We start from the raw sequence: 24475 nt of genomic DNA, 5'->3' as shown, positions 1-24475 counted from the left end.
AGTTGGTGTGTGTGCGCAGAGTAGCTTATATAAATACTAGTATAGCAGACAGCAGTTGGTGTGTGTAGAGTAGCAAAAATAAATACTAGTATAGCAGACAGCAGTTGGTGTGTGTAGAGTAGCTTATATAAATACTAGTATAGCAGACAGCAGTTGGTGTATGTAGAGTAACTTATATAAATACTAGTCCACCAGAGAGCACCTTCTGCATGTAGAGTAACTTATATAAATACTTACCAGACAGCACCTTGTGTATGTAGAGTAACTTATATAAATACTAGTGTATCAGACAGTACCTTGTATTTGTAGAGTAACTTATATAAATACTAGTGTACCAGACAGCACCTTGTGTATGTAGAGTAACTTATATAAATACTAGTGTACCAGACAGCACCTTGTGTGTGTAGAGTAGCTTATATAAATACTAGTATAGCAGACAGCACCTTGTGTATGTAGAGTAACTTATATAAATACTAGTAAAGCAGACAGCAGTTGGTGTGTGTAGAGTAACTTATATAAATACTAATGTACCAGACAGCACATTGTGTATGTAGAATAACTTATATAAATACTAGTGTACCAGAGAGCACCTTGTGTGTGTAGAGTAACTTATATAAATAGTAGTGTAGCAGACAGCACCTTGTGTTTGTAGAGTAACTTCTATAAATACTAGTATAGCAGATAGCACCTTGTGTTTGTAGAGTAACTTATATAAATACTAGTATAACAGACAGCAGTTGGTGTTTGTAGAGTATCTTATATAAATACTAGTATAACAGACAGCACCTTGTGTTTGTAGAGTATCTTATATAAATACTAGTATAACAGACAGCAGTTGGTGTTTGTAGAGTATCTTATATAAATACTAGTATAGCAGACAGCACCTTGTGTTTGTAGAGTATCTTATATAAATACTAGTATAGGAGACAGCACCTTGTGTATGTAGAGTAACTTATATAAATACTAGTATAGCAGATAGCAGTTGGTGTTTGTAGAGTATCTTATATAAAACTAGTGTAGCAGACAGCAATTGGTGTATGTGATTAATGAAGTATAAAGGTGTTTTTGTTTAATCAAGTGTTAAGGCGTTGTGTTTTTTAACGGAATATAAATATGCCGTATTTTTCATTAAGTATAAAGGTTTTGTGTTGGTTTATCAAGTATAAGCGTGTTGTGTGTTTTTTGATCAAGTATATCTAACCAAAGTTGTTATTAACACACCACGAAACAGTACTTTCTTAGAGGGATTTTCTATGAAGAAAACATCATCAATGAAGGTTTCGGTTTCAGTTCTGACGTGAAATGATTCGTACTTTTAAGCTGTAGGGTTAATTACTGTATATCATATTCAAAGACTAGACTGGCATTAATTAGAAATAAATTTAAAAATATTTAATTTTAACCAATGTTCTCTCGTGAAGATTAATTACTTGTGGTTGTTCTTTTTTTTTTGCCCAGAACCAGTTTTAGATGAGATATTTAACGTAGTTTCTTAATTCACAGTTGTTCTTGTTTCACTTTGATTTCGTACGGTGTTTGTATTGATTCTTTCACGGTCACAACAACATATTTTTCACTTAGTAACAGAACAGCTGAAGTTAATGAATCACTAGTTTCGTCACTACTTAAATTACTGTCTTTGTGTCTTAAAAATCTGATGTAAATGTAAACCAGCAGTATATACTCCACACACCTAGATACATTTTACAATCCATTTTCAATTTGACATCTTACAAGATGTACGTTGATTTAGTACAGCCGAAAAGCAAGTTACTTATTTGACTTTTTTTTCCAAGAAACAACAAAACTTGTAACAGCTTATGAGGTATTTTTCAATTTCTCGCCACAGTTGTCAATAAAAAAAAAAAAAAGAGAGAGAGAAAGGTCAGGACGAAACTAAAGGCGATAGGTGCTTTCAAAACCACGCATGCGTGAACTAAGGGTGCTTCTTCATCAGAGTGCAGCGCAGGCGGTTAAAAGTTGCTGAACTAAAGGACAGCGAGGTGGCCGACTGGAGCGGTCGTAGTCTCATAAAAGCAAAGAGCGTCTAAACGCACATTTGTCGCGAAGACGAACGGTCTGTTCGCAGTCGAACTTAATATCCGATGTTTGTACGATATCGAACATTGCGGTGTTGATATTTGTACGATGATACAAAGACAGTGGTTCTGATTCACGTTTTTATTGAAGTTTGCGACAAGTTCAGTAAACCAGTTGTTTTACTTAAACGTTCCAAGAACACGATGGTCGGAAGGGCGACATGCACAGGTCTAGTACTCTTTGTAGGACTTGGGGTAGTGTTTGCAGAAGGTAAGTACGTTCGTCTTGAACAAATGACTTAGATAAAGAAATAGTTTATTAATACAATTGAAAATGCACTAGTAAATATCAAATACATTAACTAATCATGTTACACATGTATTGATAGAGGATATGCAACATTACCTAATCATCTTACACATGTATAGATAGAGGATATGTAACATTATCTAATCATGTTACACATATATAGATTACACGGATCTAAAATTAACTAATCATGTTGTACATATATAGATTGCAGATATCTATATATCTGATTTTCGATCGATGATTTCTTTAGCAATAAACGAATTTTTATGACGAAAATATGTACAATAAATACACAGAATCAATCACCACCTGTTTATCTACCAATCAGAAAGTTTAAAAACAATGTGAATATTGAATGTTTTAAGTAATTAGTTACAATTATCCGAGTATTATAATATATCAGTGTGAAGATTTGTGTTAGAACTGCCTGAAATAACCCGGGTCAATAAACAACCCAAAGATGCTTCCTATACATCAATAAATATTCCAGGAAGTAAGTTTTGATGTGTGGAGAAATAACAGAAAATAGAGAGTTACAACATTTACAACTATCAGTTGATACAACATTTACAAATATCAGTTGATACAACATTTACAAATATCAGTTGATACAACATTTACAACGATCAGTTGATAAAGAATACAAATTCACAATGAAAATGACACCAGCTGCAACTTAATAAAACTCGAGCAGTGTTAAAGTAACTCACCTAAACCTGGAACGTTAGTCGAACGTCGTGATATATTATTGGGATTACTGCCGAAACTGTTGTTAACAAAATTGGATACTCAGCTGATGAAACACACAAAAACATAAGCCAAAAACTTCGAACACGTCAAAAAAGTTTTTTCATTGTTTAGTTTTCCAAGAAAGAGTCTGCTTTGAGGGTTGATGGTTTTAAATATATAAATGGTATTTGAAACCATCGGTACTTGGTGAAACTTCCTGATTACAGAATTGAGGCGATTGTACGTTTCACAGATGTATCATTTACTTACGACAACAGTTAAGTCTTTATTGGCGACACACCACGAATAAACGATGTATTTATGAAACTTACAATTATGTTAAAAACAACTTTATCTGATATAACCATCCCCTCAATACCTGCATACATTTTCGTCCTATATTGTATATTTTACTATGAAAAAATATTCCATTTGTTCATCAAGGTCATAAATAAGTCGTTTCGAACCACTTTTTGTTGGGTTTACCAGAACGTGTAGCACGGAAAACGAGCGGTATCGGTCACATTTCCTACCTTGGAAGGACTGGCTTAATATATGCTTTGCTTATTATGTTGTCTTTTTAGATATATTCAGCAACAGTGAGAACTCCTTCCCCAGGGACGGCAACTATACACAATCTGATACTTTGTTGTTAAAACAGTGATCTCCATTATCAGACAGAGAATCAACACTTCACACCTACTGGGAGAGAGTGAATAATAGTTTAAATATTTTGTTTGTTTTTGGAATTTCGCACAAAGCTACTCGAGGGCTATCTGTGCTAGCCGTCCCTAATTTAGCAGTGTAAGACTAGAGGGAAGGCAGCTAGTCATCACCACCCACCGCCAACTCTTGGGCTACTCTTTTACCAACGAATAGTGGGATTGACCGTCACATTATAACGCCCCCACGGCTGGGAGGGCGAGCATGTTTGGCGCGACTCGGGCGCGAACCCGCGAACCTCAGATTACGAAGCGCATGCCTTAATGCGCTAGGCCATGCCGGGCCCACGAGTTTAAATATAATCAGACTCCAAAAACCTAGATGTTCATATAAAATGCCAGTTATCCCAGAATTTAGTGTTAGAATTTGGGAGTATAAAATAATTCGGTTAAGCCTAATTTTAGTTTTGAGTATAAAATAACTCGGTTAAGCCTAACTTTAGTTTTGAGAATTTGCGAGCATAAAATAAGTCGGTTAAGCCTAACTTTAGTTTTGAGAATTTGCGAGCATAAAATAAGTCGGTTCAGCCCAACTGTAGTTTTGAGTATTTGTGAACATAAAATAACTCGCGTAAGCCTAACTTTACTTTTGATTATTTGTGAGCATAAAATAACTCGGCTAAGGCTAACTTTACTTTTGAGTATGTGAGATTAAAATAACTCGGTTAAGACTAACTTTACTTTTGAGTATTTGTGAGATTAAAATAACTCGATTAAGTCTAACTTTAGTTTTGAGTATTTGCGAGCATAAAATAACTCGGTTAAAATTAACTTTAGTTTTGAGTATTTGTGAGTATAAAATAACTCGGTTAAAATTAATTTTAGTTTTGAGTATTTGTGAGTATAAAATAACTCGATTAAGCTTAACTTCAGTTTTGAGAATTTTTTAGTGTAAGGTAATTCGGTTAAGTCCAACTTTATTTTTGAGTATTTGTGAGTATAAAATAACTCGGTTAAGTCTAACTTTAGTTTGAGTATTTGCGAGCATAAGATAACTCGGTTAAGCCTAACTTTACTTTTGAGTATTTGTGAATGTAGAATAAGTCGGTTAAGCCTAACTTTAGGTTTGAGTATTTGTGACATCTTCCTATGGTAAGCCTACTTATACTGTGATGTTAAAATAGTAATTCATTATTTTGTAAACAGAGTTAAAACCAAACTTATAAAACATTCTATATTTTTTAATGAAGTAACTAGATATTGTTCTAATGGAACTGTGTAAAACCGATGTTTATATGTATTCTACATTCATTTATACAAGTTCTGTATATACATATTCTTGTATGCCTTACTAAGATAGTAACAACATAATATTCAGATACACTGTACAAAGCAAAAAAAAAAAATTATAATTATCTACAATATTACAAATTGTAAAAATGTTATACAAAGTATAACATCGAATGGATGGCAACAGAAAAGCAGTTTCATTTACGGCAAAAAAATGTTTCCTCTTCAACTGCTACAACAATATATCTTCAAAGGTAGCCTGAACTTTATGGTGCTGTATAGTGTTGTAACAATACAAATTGACTACTTACTCGTAATTGTTTCAAAAGCTACAACAAAACATTTTCAGTGGTTACATAATCTTTATTTATGTAGTTCTAGCCGAAATAAGACTGTAAGAATGTTTTAAAATTATGGAGTTTATTACGTTGTCACAGACAGTGACAATAAGAGTGTCTTAGAATTGTGGTGTTTATTATATTATATTGTCACAGGCAGTGTTTTTCAAGAATGTTTTAGAACTGTGGTGTTTATAATATTATACTCTGACAGATAGTGGCTATAAGAATGTTTTAGAACTGTAGTGTTTATCATATTATATTCTCATACTAGTGACTGTAAGAATGTTTTAGAACTGTGGTGTTTATAATATTATACTCTGACAGATAGTGGCTATAAGAATGTTTTAGAACTGTAGTGTTTATTATATTATATTCTCATACTAGTGACTGTAAGAATGTTTTCGAACTATGGAGTTTATTATATTATAATATCACAGACAGTGACTGTATGAATGTTTTAGAATTGTGGTGTTTATTAAATTATATTGTCACACTAGTGACAGTAAGGATGTTTTAGAACTAAGGTATTTATTATATTATATTGTCTCAGACAGTGTCTGTAAGAATGTTTTAGTAATGTTGTGTTTATTATATTACACTGTGAGAAACAGTGACTGTAAGAAAGTTTTTATACTATGGTATTTATTATATTATATTCTCACAGACACTGACTGTATAAATGTTTTATAACTATTGTGTTTATTATATTATATTGTCACAGGCAGTGACTCTAAGAATGTTTCAGGACTATTGTGTTTATTATATTATATTGTCACAGGCAGTGACTCTAAGAATGTTTTAAAACTGTGATGTTTATTATACTATAATGGCACAGACAGTGACTGTAAGAAAGTTTTAGAACTGTGGTGTTTATTATATTATATTGTCTCAGACAGTGACTGTAAGAATGTTTTAGTAGTATTGTGTTTATTATATTATGTTGAGAAAGAGAGTGACTGTAAGAAAGCTTTTAAATTATGTGTTTATTATATTATACTGTGAGAGACAGTGACAGTGAGAAAGTTTTAAACTACGGTGTTTATTTTTTTATATTGTGACAGACAGTGACTGTAATAATGTCATAAACCTATTGTAAACAGATTTCTTGTAAGTGATATATTAGATTTTTCTAAACTTTTTTAATTGAAGATATAAACGTCTGAGAATATGTTTCCCCACTTGAATTGTTTCAAACAAAATAGTTGTGGTTTTATATTTCACACACCCCTTTTTTGTACGTAGTTGTTTGGTGTTTTTTTTATTCTGACTACTTCCGGTTTCAATAAATACCACTTCCTGATGACAGTTACTTCAGATTTCTTTGGATTCATTGTACGTAATGCATCTTGTACAAAATATTAATACTCTTGTCAGTGTGTTTTCTTATAGTAAAGCCACACGGGGCTATCTGCTGAGCTCACCGAGGGAATCGAACCCCTGATTTTAGCGTTGTAAATTCGTAGACATACCGCTGTACTAACGGGGAAACTCTTATCAGAAATTTCTGCTTTACTTATAATTACCACGAGAGTATTTCGTTAACAATTTGTAATTTTACTCATTCAGGATTTCTTCTTCCTGGAACTTTCAGCTGTAAACAATTTTTGCATAAAAGTCATAAGAGACTCGTAACTCTTAAGTATTTATAGGTGTTTGTGATCATAAGCACGCTCGTAGGAACTATCAGTTTCCACCACTGTATTAACATACACGTGGGTAATCAGTTTCATTCGTAGCACGTGGCAAGCTTTGATCACTAGTCTAGTTTCCAAGCAATACACGTAGGCTGGGTCCTTGCTGTTTATTTTCTATCCATCAAGTTGTTTCGTGAATTTCTGAAGTATGTTTAGTAGATTATAGATAGCAGGTAACAATTATATGAATTCCTGTATGTTGCTCTAATTTTGTCACTAAACGTGTTTCCGGAAAATTATAAGACAATGAGAATGCTCGTGTGCGTAACGTATTTATTCCTCACAAAGGTTTACTGTTTCTTATAATTATGTAAAGGTGTGGTAGGTAACATGTAACTAATTTTATTAAGACACACAGTGTCATGTAAACAAATCAACCTGCAGGGTACACTGTGTGTTATTAACCGTGGTAGGTAACATGTAACTAATTTTATTAAGACACACAGTGTCATGTAAACAAACCAACCTGCAGGGTACACTGTGTGTTATTAACCGTGGTAGGTAACATGTAACTAATTTTATTAAGACACACAGTTTCATGTAAACAAACCAACCTGCAGGGTACACTGTGTGTTATTAACCGATGTGATGGTTTAGTGATATTCCAAATTCTATATCTCGAACTGTGATAATCCCAATTACAACATATCATCAGCGGATGTTATCTATTAGATCGTTGCTTCACCTGCCAAATTTTGAAGCAAACCATTAAGAAATACACAAAATATTAAATCACAAAATATGTTTGGATTTTCTTCCTTTTTTTTTTTCAAATTGTCATTGCGAGAATGGAAACTTTATTTGATAGAAATATATATTTTACTGTCATGGGTTTTTATTTGAAATTTCGTACGCTGATATATCTTTAAAATCTGCACTGACGAGTTTCATTTGGTGTAAATATATGAAACATGTAAACTCACTCAGCAAAATCCTCTCAAGTTTAATATACTCAGCAAGTCACAAGAGTTATTGGTCTAACACATTTACTACAGCTCCACCTAGTAGTAAAGGTGAGTGGTTTTAGGTTTTGTTATTCGGATTAATGACGATTGAGCAGCAAAAATATAGAATGAAAGCACGTGCAGATACATAAATATTGGTTAGGCCTAGCAAATTATATTAGCAATATCTAGCCCAAGTTTTCTCGAGAAGTATACCTTCAGTCCTTTGTTGGCCGCTCTATGTTTCACATCTAAGATGTTTTTGATTAGATTTATATAACAGTAAGGCGGGTTTAGTTACTTTGTAGACTCGCTAGTCGGACTTATTAGCATGTTAATTTAATATAGATCCAATTGGTGTCATTGTATGTATATAGTTCCTCGATGTACAACAGTAAGTTTCAAAGTTACAGTGTTAAAATGTGTAGCACCAACACACCAGCTAGCCCAAAGTGGCTTTTCTCTCAAACGTATACTTGTATTGGTTAACGTTCAGAAAAACTTCGTTAATCATAATAAAACGCAAGCGATCTATTAGTTTCCTTATTTAAATAGTTTCTCCTTGACTTACCCAAAGTAGAGAGAAAGATTTAGATCAATATTTTCAGGCCCTAGTGTTACGTCTTGTAGGACGGGGGAAGGCAGTGAACGAACAAAACGTTTCTTCGTAGGTGACAAATGACCAGAGAAATTCTGTCCTGCTTCCGATGTCTTCTCTTGTTGAGTGGAAAAATAATGAGATACATTTCGCTGAATAGTTTCTTTCTTTTCTGTTTTCATACATAGATTTTTCTGCGTTTTTTTTTTATCAATTTTCGTGCTATTGAATGCTTCGCGCTTGCAGGTTTTATTAAAAATACTGATGTGAGCAGTTTACGCAAGGAAAAAAAAATACAGGATGAAAAACAAAACAAAGAAAGGACTTCAGTCATAAATAACAAATGTTCTACGTATATTTTCACTACAATTCCTTTAGAATAGAAATGATATCGTTTCTTGAAAATCTCAGAGATTTTTTTCTTAATATAAACATATGATAAAATATTGGATTGGCTTCTGGTTTACGTAATAGCTTTTTCCAATGTTAATCAAACTTACACCTCATTGAAGTAAGACTTTAACATTTGTATAGGGACAGGAAAACTACACAGCTGATCTATTTCAAACTTAGTTTTGAACATTTTGTTTGTTTTTGAATTTCGCGCAAAGCTACACGAGTGTTATCTGCGCTAGCCGTCCATAATTTAGCAGTGTAAGACCAGAGGGAAAGCAGCTAGTCATCACCACCACTGCCAACTCGTGGACTACTCTTTTACCAACGAATAGTGGAATTGACCGTCATATTATAATGGCTGAAAGGACGAGCATGATTGGTGCGACAGAGATTCGAACCCGTGACCCTCAGATTACGAGTCGGACACCTTAACCCACCTGGCCATGGCGGGCCTTTTTTTAACATTACTTACCAATAAACAATGGTTACATTTATGGTACTTGCCTTTGTTAAATTATTTTATATTTAGTGTGTAGTATCAACAGTATAGCAAATTTTGCTTTGCCCTATACATAAATACGTGCACTATGGAGAGGTTGGTTATGTTCATACAGTGTGTTATATCCTGCGACACGATGTTACGTTCTCCTTTCTAGCAAATATTTTGTCTTTTTGTAATAACTTTAGACTGGGATATTTGAATCTGAAAACTCGAACGTCCTTAAGTTGCATGTGAAATACACAAGTTGGATTGTGACATCTGTTTTTACTAGAGTTTGTATGGACACTATTGAATCAGTGACTACATATGCAGTTTTGTGTTATCTGAAGATGACTCCTGCAGAGTCAAATAGAATTCCTTTAAAACAAAGTTTCATCATTGCACAAAACCTTTCGTTATTTGTCTTGCAAAGATTTTACCAGAGACCACTCACTCTCTCCTGGTATTATCTGAAACATACCGATGTTGTCTTCTCGGCCAAAAGAAGGGATGTTCTCTGTACTTTTGCAGGCAGAAGAAACGACATCTGATACAAAAATAAAAACTGGAGATAAATCTGATGAAAACATCTTAACTTCCTATATAACTAAAGAAAGTGTAAAAATGAATTATTTTCTCACATATCACATATGTATACAACGAAGTGTAGCTGGCAATTAACACTGTCCGTATCACCGTATTTAGCTAATCGTAGCTATAATTAATAGGTTATATGTTAGAAAGGTACGCGTGTCTATCAGTCTGTAAATGTCTCATTAGATTGGTTAACATCAGCTAAGTATTACAACGTTTTAAGAGGGATATTCAGGCTTAGCTGACTTAGTCTTACCATATAGCCGGACACAGAAGGCTTATTTTACTCGCCTTGTTCTGGCTTCCGATCCAAATTATTTAGTATATTAAGTTTTATGATAGCCTTTGCTTCTGAAATGATAAATTACCTAGTTTTATATGTTTTTATTCAGTAGATGCTGCTCTCAATACCTACGGTTGATATCTGATAGCCACAAGATCAATGTACGTATTAAGTTAGTTAGATAAGAATTCTCAGGATGACAGATATGTGTTTCTGGGTTGATACTTCAACTCTACATTTTCTAGTCCATCTCATCGTAAGCTGTTAAACAGACGTAATTCTAATTCTGCCATCCAAACCATCTCAGTCACTAGCCATCATCACCATCCTGGTCACTAACCATTAACACCATCCCCATCACTAGCCATCATCACCATTCTGGTCACTAACCATCAACACCATCCCGGTCACTAGCCATCATCACCATTCTGGTCATTAACCATTAACACCATCCCGGTCACTAGCTATCATCACCATCCTGGTCACTAACCATCAACACCATCTCAGTCACTAGCCATCATCACCATTCTGGTCACTAACCATCAACACCATCCCGGTCATTAGCCATCATCACCATACTGGTCACTAACCATTAACACCATCCCGGTCACTGGCCATCATCACCATCCTGGTCACTAACCATCAACATCATCTCGGTCACTAGCCATTATCACTATCCTGGTCACTAACCATTAACACCATCCCAGCCACTAACCATCAACACCATTCCGGTCACTAGCCATCAACACCATCCCAGTCACTAGCCATCATCACCATCCTGGTCACCAGCTATCATCACCATCCTGGTCACTAACCATAAACACCATCCCCATCACTAGTCATCATCACCATCCTGGTCACTAACCATTAACACCATCCCAGTCACTTACCATCAACAATATCCCCATCACTAGCCATCGTCACTATTCTGGTCACTAACCATCAATACACAAGATGTAGCTACGCCACGTGAAACATACAAGACACGTGAGCTTCTGGAGGTCTGTATGTATAAGGTTTACAATAATTGACATCGCAAGCTAATACCACCTTTTATTATTAATTTCTGTCCTTTCCCAAAGAAGAAGACAGGTGTATTATTATGTTATATTATTATTGTCGTATCGTTCAACTTGTCGAGTCAAATAAGATAGTCAAACTTTATTGATACTTTCAACTTTATTTAGTGGACCTCTCAATAAGAAACTATATTATTGTTTATTTGCACTGTATAAAAATGTACACGAAACACTAATAATATTTGATATTTTTGTGACAATTTATTCATAAGATCAGTAAGTAAAACGAAGTCCTCCTAGTAGTTAGGGGTTTGATCCCTCATGACTGATAGTCTATTGCGTAGTTTTGTGCTATCACAAACGGTTCAAAATATTATTCTTCACTTTAGAAGACACATTATTGTTCTCACTTATGTGTCGTTTCTATATATATATACACACTAGTATCAGGTTTATTTGTATTTCTATATATATATACACACTAGTATCAGGTTTATTTGTATATATATATATACACTAGTATCATGTTTATTTGTATTTCTATATATATATATACACTAGTATCAGGTTTATTTGTATTTCTATATATATATACAAACTAGTATCAGGTTTATTTGTGTTTCTATATATATATACACACTAGTATCAGGTTTATTTGTATATATATATATATACACTAGTATCATGTTTATTTGTATTTTTATATATATATACACACTAGTATCAGGTTTATTTGTATTTCTATATATATATACAAACTAGTATCAGGTTTATTTGTGTTTCTGTATATATATACACAGTAGTATCAGGTTTATTTGTATTTCCATATATATATATACACTAGTATTAGATTTATTTGTATTTCTATATATATATACAAACTAGTATCAGGTTTATTTGTGTTTCTGTATATATATACACAGTAGTATCAGGTTTATTTGTATTTCCATATATATATATACACTAGTATTAGATTTATTTGTATTTCTACCATAATATGATTTCAGATTTCATCATTCTGATTGAGTTTGATGAAGATGCTGTCAGCATACGTTCACTGTGGCCAATAAAACTTGACTTACGTTTGTGTTAATGTACTTACGTTGTATCATTGAACAACACTTCATGGGGAACTGTTTCTTAAGTCCATAATCTAAACATACGATGATTGGTTTGTGAATTCTTATAATCTAAACTTATATTAAATTGTTTGTTAAATCCATAATCTAAACCTACAATGATTGGTTTGAGAATTCTTATAATCTAAACTTATATTAAATTGTTTGTTAAATCCATAATCTAAACATACGATGATTGGTTTTTACTCAACAATCTAAACTTAAAACGATTTGTTTGTTATCCCTATAATCTAAACTTAAAACGATTTGTTTGTTATCCCTATAATCTAAACTTAAAACGATTTGTTTGTTATCCCTATAATCTAAACTTAAAACGATTTGTTTGTTATCCCTATAATCTAAACATAAAACGATTTGTTTGTTATCCCTATAATCTAAACTTACTATGAATGGTTTATGAACTCTATTATCTAAACTTACATTGACTAGATTATTAACCCAATAATATATATTTTTAATAACTGGTTTATTAACCCTATAATCTACACTTACAATAACTGGTTTGTTAAGCCTATAATCTACACTTACAATAACTGGCTTATTAACCCTTTAATCTACACTTAGAATAACAGGTTTGTTAACCCTGTCATCTACACTTACAATAACTGGCTTATTAACCCTATAATCTACACTTACAATAACTGGTTTGTTAAGCCTATAATCTACATTTACAATAACTGGTTTGTTAAGCCTATAATCTACACTTACAATAACTGGTTTGTTAAAATGATTAGTTATGTATCTGTAACTTAAGATCTGGAACTTACTTATCCTAAAAACTGTTTCCAACAAACAGGTCTGTCTTTCTTCTTCGCCTATGACAGTTGTTTGTTAGGGTTATAACAAACATATATAACAAAGTTTATATTTTTTCCTTTCCGACACCAATTTAGTGGAGTAGCTAGCTGACAGTACCATGAAACTGTTCAAACTTCTCAGTTAGCACTTGAATTTCTACAAGACTATGAAACAGGCGTTTCACAAACTGTAATCTGTTTGAAAAACAGAAATTGTTTTAGTAACTTCACAGCATTTTAAAAACGTGTGTAACAAAACCAATTCCATTAGTATAACATGACTGTTTTGTTATATATTGTTTATATGACTAATCCCATGGAAACTGTACCAATATCCCTGTCTGTACTAGTGTAAAAACTCTACCAATATCCTAGTCTGTAGTAATAAAAGCTGAACCAATACGCTAGTCTGTAGTAATGAAAACTCTACCAATATTCCAGTCTGAACTCAAGAAAACTGTAACAGTACCCAGTCTTTCTTCTGATAACTCGGCTGTATTCATCAATGTTGTATTCTGTAAACGGAAACAAAACCTTCATTTTATTTTCGAGTTGACTCTATTTTGATGTGTTTAGAAACGTAAAATTCTCTGCATACAAAACGGTCAGACTTCCTATCAGATACTTTGGTCCATATTACTACTGTGCCTTTGATACCGGAAACAAGCAAGTAAACAGACTATCAAACAGTAATATTGTGTACCATTAGAGCCTTATTTTGTTTAATTTATAACACATACAACTAAATATAGTTGAGTACATTAATGTTTACAAACGTATCTTCAGTGGCACTCGTCTCTTCCGGCTAACTGGAATACAAAAAATATCAATGCAAACATATTATGTTATGCTATATTATTTCATCGTTTTATGTCTTTCGACTGTTTCTAAATCTCCTAGCTATCAGCTGTGGACAGCAGCCTGATATTAAACCACTCGCAATTAGTCATAGATGTGTATAATAAATGTGTAACAATTTACACTTACACTTCCTTAGCAGTGAAAACGTGTTACCTGAAGACACATTTAAACAGTAAAAATATGTTACTTTTTCTACCAAAAAAGATGTGAAATCTGAACAACTGGTCACTAAACCTACACTACTAGCTACTAAACCTAACCTGCTGGTTACCAAAACCTACACTACTAGCAACTAAACCTAACCTACTGGTCACTAAACCTACACCACTAGCTACTAAACCTAACCTACTGGTTGCTAAACCTACACTACTAGCTACTAAACCTAACCTACTGGTTACTAAACCTACACTACTAGCTACTAAACCTAACCTACTGGTTACTAAACCTACACTACTAGCTACTAAACCTAACCTACTGGTTGCTAAACCTACACTACTGGCTACTAAACCTAACCTGCTGGTTGCTAAACCTACATTACTGGCTGCTAAACCTAACCTGCTGGTTACTAAACCTACACTACTAGCTAAACTAAACCTGGTTGCTAACCTGCTGGTTACTAAACCTGCTGGTTGCTGGCTACACTACTAGGCTACTAACCTAACCTGGTGGTTGCTAAACCTACACTACTAGCTACTAAACCTAACCTACTGGTTACTAAACCTACACTACTAGCTACTAAATCTAACCTACTAGTCACTCAATCTACACTACTAGCTACTAAACCTAACTTACTGGTCACTAAACCTACACTACTAGCTACTAAACCTAACCTACTTACTGGTTACTAAACCTAAAATCCTGGCTATTAAACGTAAAATACTGGCTACTAAACCTAAAATAATGCTTACTAAACCTAAACTACTAGCTAGTAAACCTAAACTACTAACTATTAAACCTAAACTACTGCTTAATAAACTACTAGCTATTAAACCTAAACTACTGACTACTCAGCCTAAACTACTGCTTACTAAACTACTAGCTATTAAACCGAAACTACTGCTTACTAAACTACTAGCTATTAAACCTAAACTACTGACTACTCAGCCTAAACTACTGCTTACAAAACTTAAACGATTAGCTATTAAACCTAAAGTGCTGGCTATTAAACCATATGAACTGGATAACTAATATCTGTATCTACGTTTACTTTATCCTTTTTGTCGCTTCATACGATTGACCATTAAGTGTAGAATACATATCAGTAATCAAGCTCTCTGACCGCTTCCCCAAAACATATAATCCGATTAATATAAGTTGGATGGTATTATTTCAGCTATAACTTCCAATTACTTGCACCAACAGTCTTTTATCTGCCTCTACTGCTGTGCTATCTAATGTAATCGGCATTATGTCTGTCAGAACTTTCCGATCTTCAACTTAAACCGCGTGTCCATGAAATGTCGGTTGTTCTTTGACCCTTGATTCTCAAAGAGTGGTTACCTCCTGCCAGACGGTTATCAGTATCACTCAGGTCTTCCTCGGTTTGAGTTGTCTCGTTATGAAGAGCAAATGTTAAAATATAAATATACATAACGACAATACATACAAGCAGTTTGGCTCCAAGGGGTAGCGGCTCAAGGTCTCTATACTTTTGACGTTAAAATTTCAGGTTTGATTCCCGTGGTTGGCACAGCACAATAAGCCCACTGTAAATTTCCACTTAACAACAAAGAATCTAATATTAGGTCGGAATCACATTAATTAAAAAAAAATGTGTTTGTTTCAGAACAAAGCTGTGTCCACCGTAGGGAATCGAACCTCGGGTTTTAGAGTTGGACAGTCCGTAAACTTAACGATGCTTCACCAGGGGACACGAAAATATGAATTAATAGCTACACGTTTTGATGCTCCGATCAATACGATTGAAGGTACAGGGTCGACGATATTTGTATTTCTTGAATTATCTCCGGGATAAACTGAATATCTCAGGGTAATAACAATTCAGCATAACCGTCTAGACAACTAAGTCTCAGGTTGTTTCAAGTAATGTAAACGATGGGAAATATCACGATGATATGATCACAAACACTGCAAATTTATCAAGTTGGAAATAATGATCACCTAGTTTTAATTTTGTCTTAAGTACTGGTATTACGAATATAAACCATTCTTTACTATCAGACTGCAGTCACGGGTAATTGTAGGCTACGTTTGACGTTTTCGATGACAAAAGCTTGCAGTGTGTAGAAGTCTACATTTAGAGTAAAGTTGGTAATGGTACAGAAATAGATTTTCAGTGATGAAAAAATTCTCTTTGTAACAGATATATTCTATCTATTCCGATCAGTTACTTGTCTGGGTTTTATTTGTCTCCAGGTATTTATATTTCTATCAGATAAAATAACAAAACAAACAATCCTGGTTGAATCTATTTTTTGTTTTTGTTTTGTTTCTTTAAATATCATTCCACATTGTTAGTACGTGTGTATCAACTCCTTGTGGGCCTGTATCAGGTTTGTATTATCTAATTCATTTGTCTAATAAATTAATTACAGATTCACATGTAAGTATCCCTATACTGTGTCACTAGTTCATTAGTATCCTATATATTGTGTCACTTCATCCTTGATGTCCTTTTATTGTGTTGATACTTCATTATTATCCCTGTACTGTGTCACTACTTCATTAGTGTCCTATATACTGTCATTCACCATCCTTTATTGTGCCACAACTTTATTAATATCCATATATTATGTCACCACTTCATTAATATTCTCTATATTTTGTCATTAATCCACCCCTCTACTGGGTCACTACTTCATTAACACCCCCTACATTGTGTCATTCATCCCCCTATATTGTGTCATTACTTCATTAATACCCCTCACATTGTGTCATTACTTCATTAATACCCCTCACATTGTGTCATTCATCTCCCTATATTGTGTCACTACTTCATTAATACCCCTCTATACTGTGTCATTATTTCACTGATATCCCCTGTACTATATTATAGTTTAAGCACTGTTTGAATTTGATAGTCTGTTCAATATCAATATTTAACATCTTTATTTGGAAGCATGTAGTGTTGTGTTCACGTGAAAGTTAAAGATTGAGATGTAGAAATATCACAGTTTTTCACTCTGATCCTGAAACATGTTAAGTTCATCTTGATGATGAGAAACGCACTTCAGGTTAATCTGAAGATGACCCAGGAAGGTCAAAACGTTGTTCTCTGCTTTATTAGTAAAGGCGTTAATACCCATACCAGCCAGTTTTAGATACATATTAAGTTCTATCCAAGAAAGATATTCCGCAATTCGATGGAGATTGTTTTATTATATTAAACGGGTCTGACATGTCTAGAAATATATGGTGTTAGTACTATAACAATAATTTTGACCAATCAGGTGCCAGAAGTAAAAGCTATCGGTAAAACCTAATTATGTTGCTAATGTTTACCCGATGAAGTACTTAAAATACACTTTTACTTGCTAACTATGGTAAACAACCAAATTTCAATGCATCTCAGTGTGAGCGTAGTTGTAGAGGTTAATTTTATATATATGTGATACAGTGAAGAGCAAATGATATAGTAAGTTCCATATAAGACGTTCTGTCCTTTAGATAGAGACAAGTTGAGACGAACTGTCGTGAATGTATAATGATGCTAGAAACTGAATGTACACATTAAAAATCGAAACATGTTTCATTAAATGTTCATGTCCGAGTGAAGTCTAAAACAGTGTTTGATAAACGGTTATGTTTCTCCACAAAACACCGCTGTTTAGAGAGTATATTTCTCGTGAGAGTAACATTGGAACTGACCACCCGACAAGTAAGCGATACGTTTACGGACTTGTAATGCTGAGACAAGGGTAATGTATTAAAAGAACAACCATTACATCTTTACATAAGCCTCAACATAAAACACCTGTAAATATTAATGTGTTTTACAGTTTACCAACGTTCGACTACATGAGGTTTTTATAAAACATCTCAAACTACTTAATTATTGGGATAATATTGTGCAAGAAAAGTTTGCCAGGAGAACAGGCGACGAAGGTTATAATCCTTTATCGACCAGTGACAAAGTGATACTTTGTCAACCTGTGTAAGTGTTTGGACAAAATGATCCTTTAAAGAACAGTATAAGTGCCGAGATGAAGTGGCCCTTTATCAATCTGTGTAAGTGTTTGGACGAAATGATCCTTTAAAGAACAGTGTAAGTACTGAGATGAAGTGGCCCTTTATCATTCTGTGTAAGTGTTTGTACGAAATGATCCTTTAAAGAACAGTGTAAGTACTGAGATGAAGTGGCCCTTTGTCAACCTGTGTAAGTGTTTGGACGAAATGATCCTTTAAAGAACAGTGTAAGTACTGAGATGAAGTGGCCCTTTGTCAACCTGTGTGTTTGGACAAAATGATCCTTTAAAGAACAGTGTAAGTGCCGAGATGAAGTGGCCCTTTATCAATCTGTGTAAGTGTTTGTACGAAATGATCCTTTAAAGAACAGTGTAAGTACTGAGATGAAGTGGCCCTTTATCATTCTGTGTGTTTGGACCATAAGATGTTCTTCCTCCAGTTACTAAAACACAGATCATCAGTAATTATGAGTGTCATGCATGACCAGCGTGTCGTGACGTCGTTATTGCTTTCATTATTATTGGATAAATCGAAAGAAAGAGAACAAGTTTGTAATTTTTATTGTTTGCAAAAGAAAAGACATATTTTGAAGTAGTACAAATCAATAATATCAGCTCTCTTGTAAAATGATAGCGTCATCTCAGAGAAGACAATGACTCCTCATTGTTATAAGATAACACTGAACAGACTTAAACAAAGTACTAGTGTTACTTTATAGAAAAGAAACAATGATTTCTTTTTAATTCATTCACTTGTGAGTCACGTTCGTCACAGAAGTTGACTACAGTGTGTTACCCACACTATATGTCTTCTATTCATCTTGTGCACTCTGATATCTTAACTTTCGCTATCTTTTCTTGTTGTATTATTCTATATAGTTGTAAGATAATCTTTTGTTTGTTTTAATACTCTTTTGATATATTATTTTACTCGAAATTCTTCAAATGTTTCCAACTTTGCTTTTCATATTTTTTTTATTGTCTCTGCGCCATATAATCGTATTGACCATCCGTAACATGTGACTGTCCATATTTAGTTAAATTTGTTATGTTAGAATTTGTAAAATAATATTAAATGTAGTTTTTGTAGCTCAGTGTCAAATATATATATAAAGGCTTATTAGGCTAAAAGATGGGTTTAGATACCCTTGATATATTGTTAAAAACCGAAACTAAAACTTATCTCTGCTACACATGAGCCATCTATTATGAATAACTGTCTAAGGAAAATAAATTTAAATTTATTATTCTTTCTAATTCTCCTACGTTTACTATTTTCTATTTCAGTTTCTGTTTTTCAACTTCGGTATTCAGTCCTTCTCCACTTTCTTGTGTAATTATATTTACAATTTGTAAACGAATGGTGATAACTCATACTTACGTCTCACTGCTGCCATCTGTTGTCACTACAGGTAATATCTGAAGCCCTTGCCATCCAAGCCGATGAACTCGAGACATTTTATCAATTGCCTCCTTATAGCAACAAAATAATGCCTGTATGCATTAATATTACAATATAACTTTATGGTAACACAATAATGAAACTTTATGCAAAGTTAATGGGCCATTGTATTCCAAGACATTTCTTAGAGCAATATTATACAAACTCACTATAGTAAAATAATAAAACCTGGTTAGAGTAAAATAATACAGCCTGAACAGAGTAAAGTAACAAAACGTGGTTATAATAAGATATAAAAACCTGATTAGAGTAAAATCATGTTATGTTTAATGAGACAGCAATAACATCATATACAATAACATGTTATATACTAACATCTTGTATAATAACATCTTATATAATAGCATGTTATATAATAATATATACTAACATTTTATATAATAACATGTTGTATAATAATATCTTATATAATAACATGTTATACAATAACATCTTATATAATAACATGTTATATAATGATATCTTATATAAAACTTGTATTCTAATCATTTTAAGTAACAACAATTAACTGTTGAAACAATGCATTCTAATCGTTATAAGTAACAACAATTAACTGTTGAAACAATGTATTCCAATCGTTATAAGTAACAACAATTAACTGTTGAAACAATGTATTCTAATCGTTATAAGTAACTACAATTAACTGTTGAAACTATGTATTCAAATTGTTATAAATAACAACAATTAACTGTTGAAACTATGTATTGAAATCGTTATAAGTAACAACAATTAACTGTTGAAACTATGTTTTCAAATCTTTATAAGTAACTACAATTAACTGTTGAAACAATGCATTCTAATCGTTATAAGTAACAACAATTAACTGTTGAAACTATGTATTCAAATCGTTATGAGTAACAACAATTAACTGTTGAAACAATGTATTCAAATCGTTATAAGTAACAACAATTAACTGTTGAAACAATGTATTCTAATCGTTATATAAGTTGAAACAATGTATTCTAATCGTTATAAGTAACTACAATTAACTGTTGAAACAATGCATTCTAATCGTTATAATTAACAACAATTAACTGTTGAAACTATGTATTCAAATCGTTATAAGTAACAACAATTAACTGTTAAAACAATGTATTCTAATCGTTATAAGTAACAACAGTTAACTGTTTAAACAATATATACTCTTCAGAAAAAGAAACTCAAAAGGCAAAATATGAGACAAATTGTTAACAAGTTTATTCCGGATAGTTCTGTATGACATGTGTGAAACTTTGCACATTCACTGTTGAACATCCAAAGTCTGCAAAGGCGAAGTCCACGCTCACTAGGTGAAGTTTAACGTCACTCAACGTGAATAACGAGTATACCCCTCGTGAGCATCAATAACTGCTTGGCATCTCCTGCCCATGGAAGCGATGAGATGACGAATCACATCCTGTGGAATGGCTGTCCACTGAGCCTGCAAAGCTGCTGCAAGCTGAGGTAGAGTTTGCGGTTGAGGTTGTCGCCGTCACAGACGTCGGTCCAACTCGTCTCAAAGATGTTCGATGGGATTTAAATCTGATGATCTGGAGGGCCAGGGAAGAACGTTGATGTTGTGGTGTCTCAGGAAGACAGTGGTGAGTCGGGCTCTGTGCGGATGGGCGTTGTCATGTTGAAAAACGTCGTTGACGTTCACCATGATGGGTTGCACATGGGGCCTAAGAATCTCGTCGACGGTTGCGTACGGTCTGATCGGAAATCCTACGCAGCCCTGGTATGGTTGAGGCAGTAGACGTCGCAGTGGTGGTCTATCCCGAAGGTGACGTAACCGGATGTTGCGATCTTGTGCGGGCGTGGTCACACGAGGTCTTTCAGATCGTGGAGGTCGCGAGTTGATCCATATTGTTGATGATGATTCAATAGCCTTGTGGTGGTGCTTGGGTGGACATTCACAGCTCTGGCAACATCTGATCGAGATTCGCCTGCTTCCAAGCGACCAATGGCGTTGTTGCGTTGTGCTTCAGTCAGTCTTGGCGTAACTGTATTGCGTGTCGGTGGCTTAATTGATATAAGTAACAACAGATAACTGTTAAAACAATATATTCTAATCGATATAAATAACAACAGCTAACTGTTAAAACAATATATTTTAATTGTTATGAGTGAGAACATAAGAGCTCTTCAGAGAATGAAAATGATATTTATACGTTAAACTATAAAAATGACACTATGAACACTTAGCGGAGGTTATCACAACTACACAAATATTCTATGAGTTTCTCCAATAAAATAGACAAGGAGAGAGGTGAAGGATTTGAATTTATTGAAGTCGGACGTAGAAAACAATAACCATATCATATACTACAACAATACAGGTTTATAATGAAATGTATTTTACATCATTGAAACACAGACCGAAGTTCGATTTTAATTAAACATTGAATTTCAGGGTAGAGTCTTAGTTCCAGAGTTTCCGTCAGCTGTGAAAGCTGGCTATTATCTTTCGTAAAGTATTTTCAGGAAATGGTTTTGACTTTTTTTCTTCTTTTTTATAAATAAAACTTATGTGTCGTATATCAGCTTATTTGAAGAAATGTAACTTAAAATCCATTTCCCCTGAAATGGTCTATGGATTTAACCCATGAACGTTTGATAAACGGAATTCTTAAAACGTATAAAAAAAGGAAGTCATTCCCGGGAGTGAACTAGAAGAAACAAGTAGAATATTCTTCAATATTTGTTCTTCCACATAAGCGTTGAAGTCTTTTTAAGTGCTGGCTGAGTTCGTTTCTTGTGCAATGGAAAAATATTGCTTGTATAGATACGGCTTTTAACGAAATGAACTAAAAAAAAAGTAGCTTTCATAACCAATGGTGTATAATAGACAATAATTCTGCTTAGTTTTAAGACACGTGGTCATTTTTGTGATGGACGGGCAAGTCACTTTCCTGGTGAGTGTTGGTGTACAATATATGTCACTAATGCATGTGATTATCTGTTTTACAATATAGTGGAAAATAGGTTAATTACAATATAAATAGATCAGTGACTCCTACAAAGAAACATTTTAAACCAATGCTTTGATTACGGTGGTGACATACTCAAAACATAATGCTCTTATAAAAAAATTAGATCTATCGTAACAATATTAGGACGAGGTCTAATTAGGTACATGTGGAGGTAGAGAGAGGTGAGAGCTGACACTTCCTTTAATCTTGGGAAGCGATGAATTGTACATAAATATATCAACAGTTCTAACTCTATCAATATTTATTGTAAATATATTGTTGTTTCCTTAGATGTCTATAAAACAATATCAATCCAAACAATTACATGCACTGTAAAACTATATAAAACAAAACAATTACATACACTGTGAAACAACATAAATCAAAACCATTACATTCACTATAAAATAATATAAATTAAAACAATTACATGCACTGTGAAACAATATAAATCAAAACCATTACATTCACTATAAAATAATATAAATTAAAACAATTACATACACTGTGAAACAACATAAATCAAAACCATTACATTCACTGTGAAACAATATAAATCAAAACAATTACATACACTGTGAAACAACATAAATCAAAACCATTACATCACTATAAAATAATATAAATTAAAACAATTACATACACTGTGAAACAACATAAATCAAAACCATTACATTCACTATAAAACAATATAAACCAAAACAATTACATGTATTGTAAAACTATATAAAACAAAACAATTAGATGCACTGTGAAAAATATAAACCAAAACAATTACATGCACTGTGAAACATTATAAATCAAAACCATTACTTACACTGTGAAACAATATAAATCAAAACCATTGTTCTTTAATGCATGTAATAGTTTTGATTTATATTCTTGTATAGTGCATGCTATAGTTTTTATTTATATTGTTTTATAGTACGTGCATTGGTTTTCATTTATCTTACTTTATTGTGCATATAATGGTTTTGATTATATATTGTATTATAGTGCATGTAACGGTTTTTATTATATTGTTTCTCAGTGCATGTAATGCCTTTGATTTTGTTGTTTTAATATGCACATAATGGTTTTGATTTATATTGTTTCATAGTTCATGTAATGACTTTGATCTATATTGTTCTATAGTACACTTAATGGTTTTGATTTATATTGTTTTATAGGGCATGTATACTGTCTGATAGTGCATGCACTATAGAACAATATAAATGAAAACCATTACATAAACTATGAAACAATATAAATCAAAACCATTACACGAACTGTAATACAATATAAATGAAAGCCATTATATGTACAATAAAACAATACAAATCAACACCATTACATGCACTATAGAACAATATAAACCAAAGAGACTCAAAAGTCACAACTATTTGTTGTCACCATTAAAACACGTAATGGTTATATCACCCAAAGCTCCTGGGGATATTCCATCTATCACTCGGGATATTCTATCTATCACTGGGACTATTCCATCTCTTCATAGGGATATTCCCTCTATCACTGATGATAGTCCATCTATCAATGGGGGTATTCTAACTGTGACTAGGGATATTCAAAGTATCATCAGAGATTTTTCAAACAGATCCAGTTGGAGATTTCAGGCTCGCCAGTAAAATCAGTTTTGGGTCACGAGTTGAAGACCTGATCCTGCATCATCTCAACTCCTACCGGTTTTAGGTTTAATGTTATCATTAATACATATATTTACATTATAAGCAGCAGGTT

The 24475-nt window shown here is 33.3% G+C and overlaps 1 protein-coding gene across 1 annotated transcript in view; it reads left to right on the top strand.

Annotated features, from left to right (window-relative positions):
• Window positions 1-1975: 1975 nt before the first annotated feature.
• The window catches only part of LOC143238139 (uncharacterized), a 95093-nt gene continuing 72593 nt past the window's right edge, over window positions 1976-24475 (top strand). The window contains exon 1 of the mRNA XM_076478106.1: window positions 1976-2310. Within this exon, the coding sequence (XP_076334221.1) occupies window positions 2244-2310 (67 nt within the window). The 5' untranslated portion in view covers window positions 1976-2243. The remainder of the gene's footprint in view (window positions 2311-24475) is intronic.

This window comes from Tachypleus tridentatus, chromosome 13, assembly GCF_004210375.1.
Source record: "Tachypleus tridentatus isolate NWPU-2018 chromosome 13, ASM421037v1, whole genome shotgun sequence".
Classification (NCBI taxonomy): domain Eukaryota; kingdom Metazoa; phylum Arthropoda; class Merostomata; order Xiphosura; family Limulidae; genus Tachypleus; species Tachypleus tridentatus.
The sequence above is the reverse complement of the archived record's forward strand: the minus strand, read 5'-3'. Positions and strand labels throughout refer to the sequence as shown.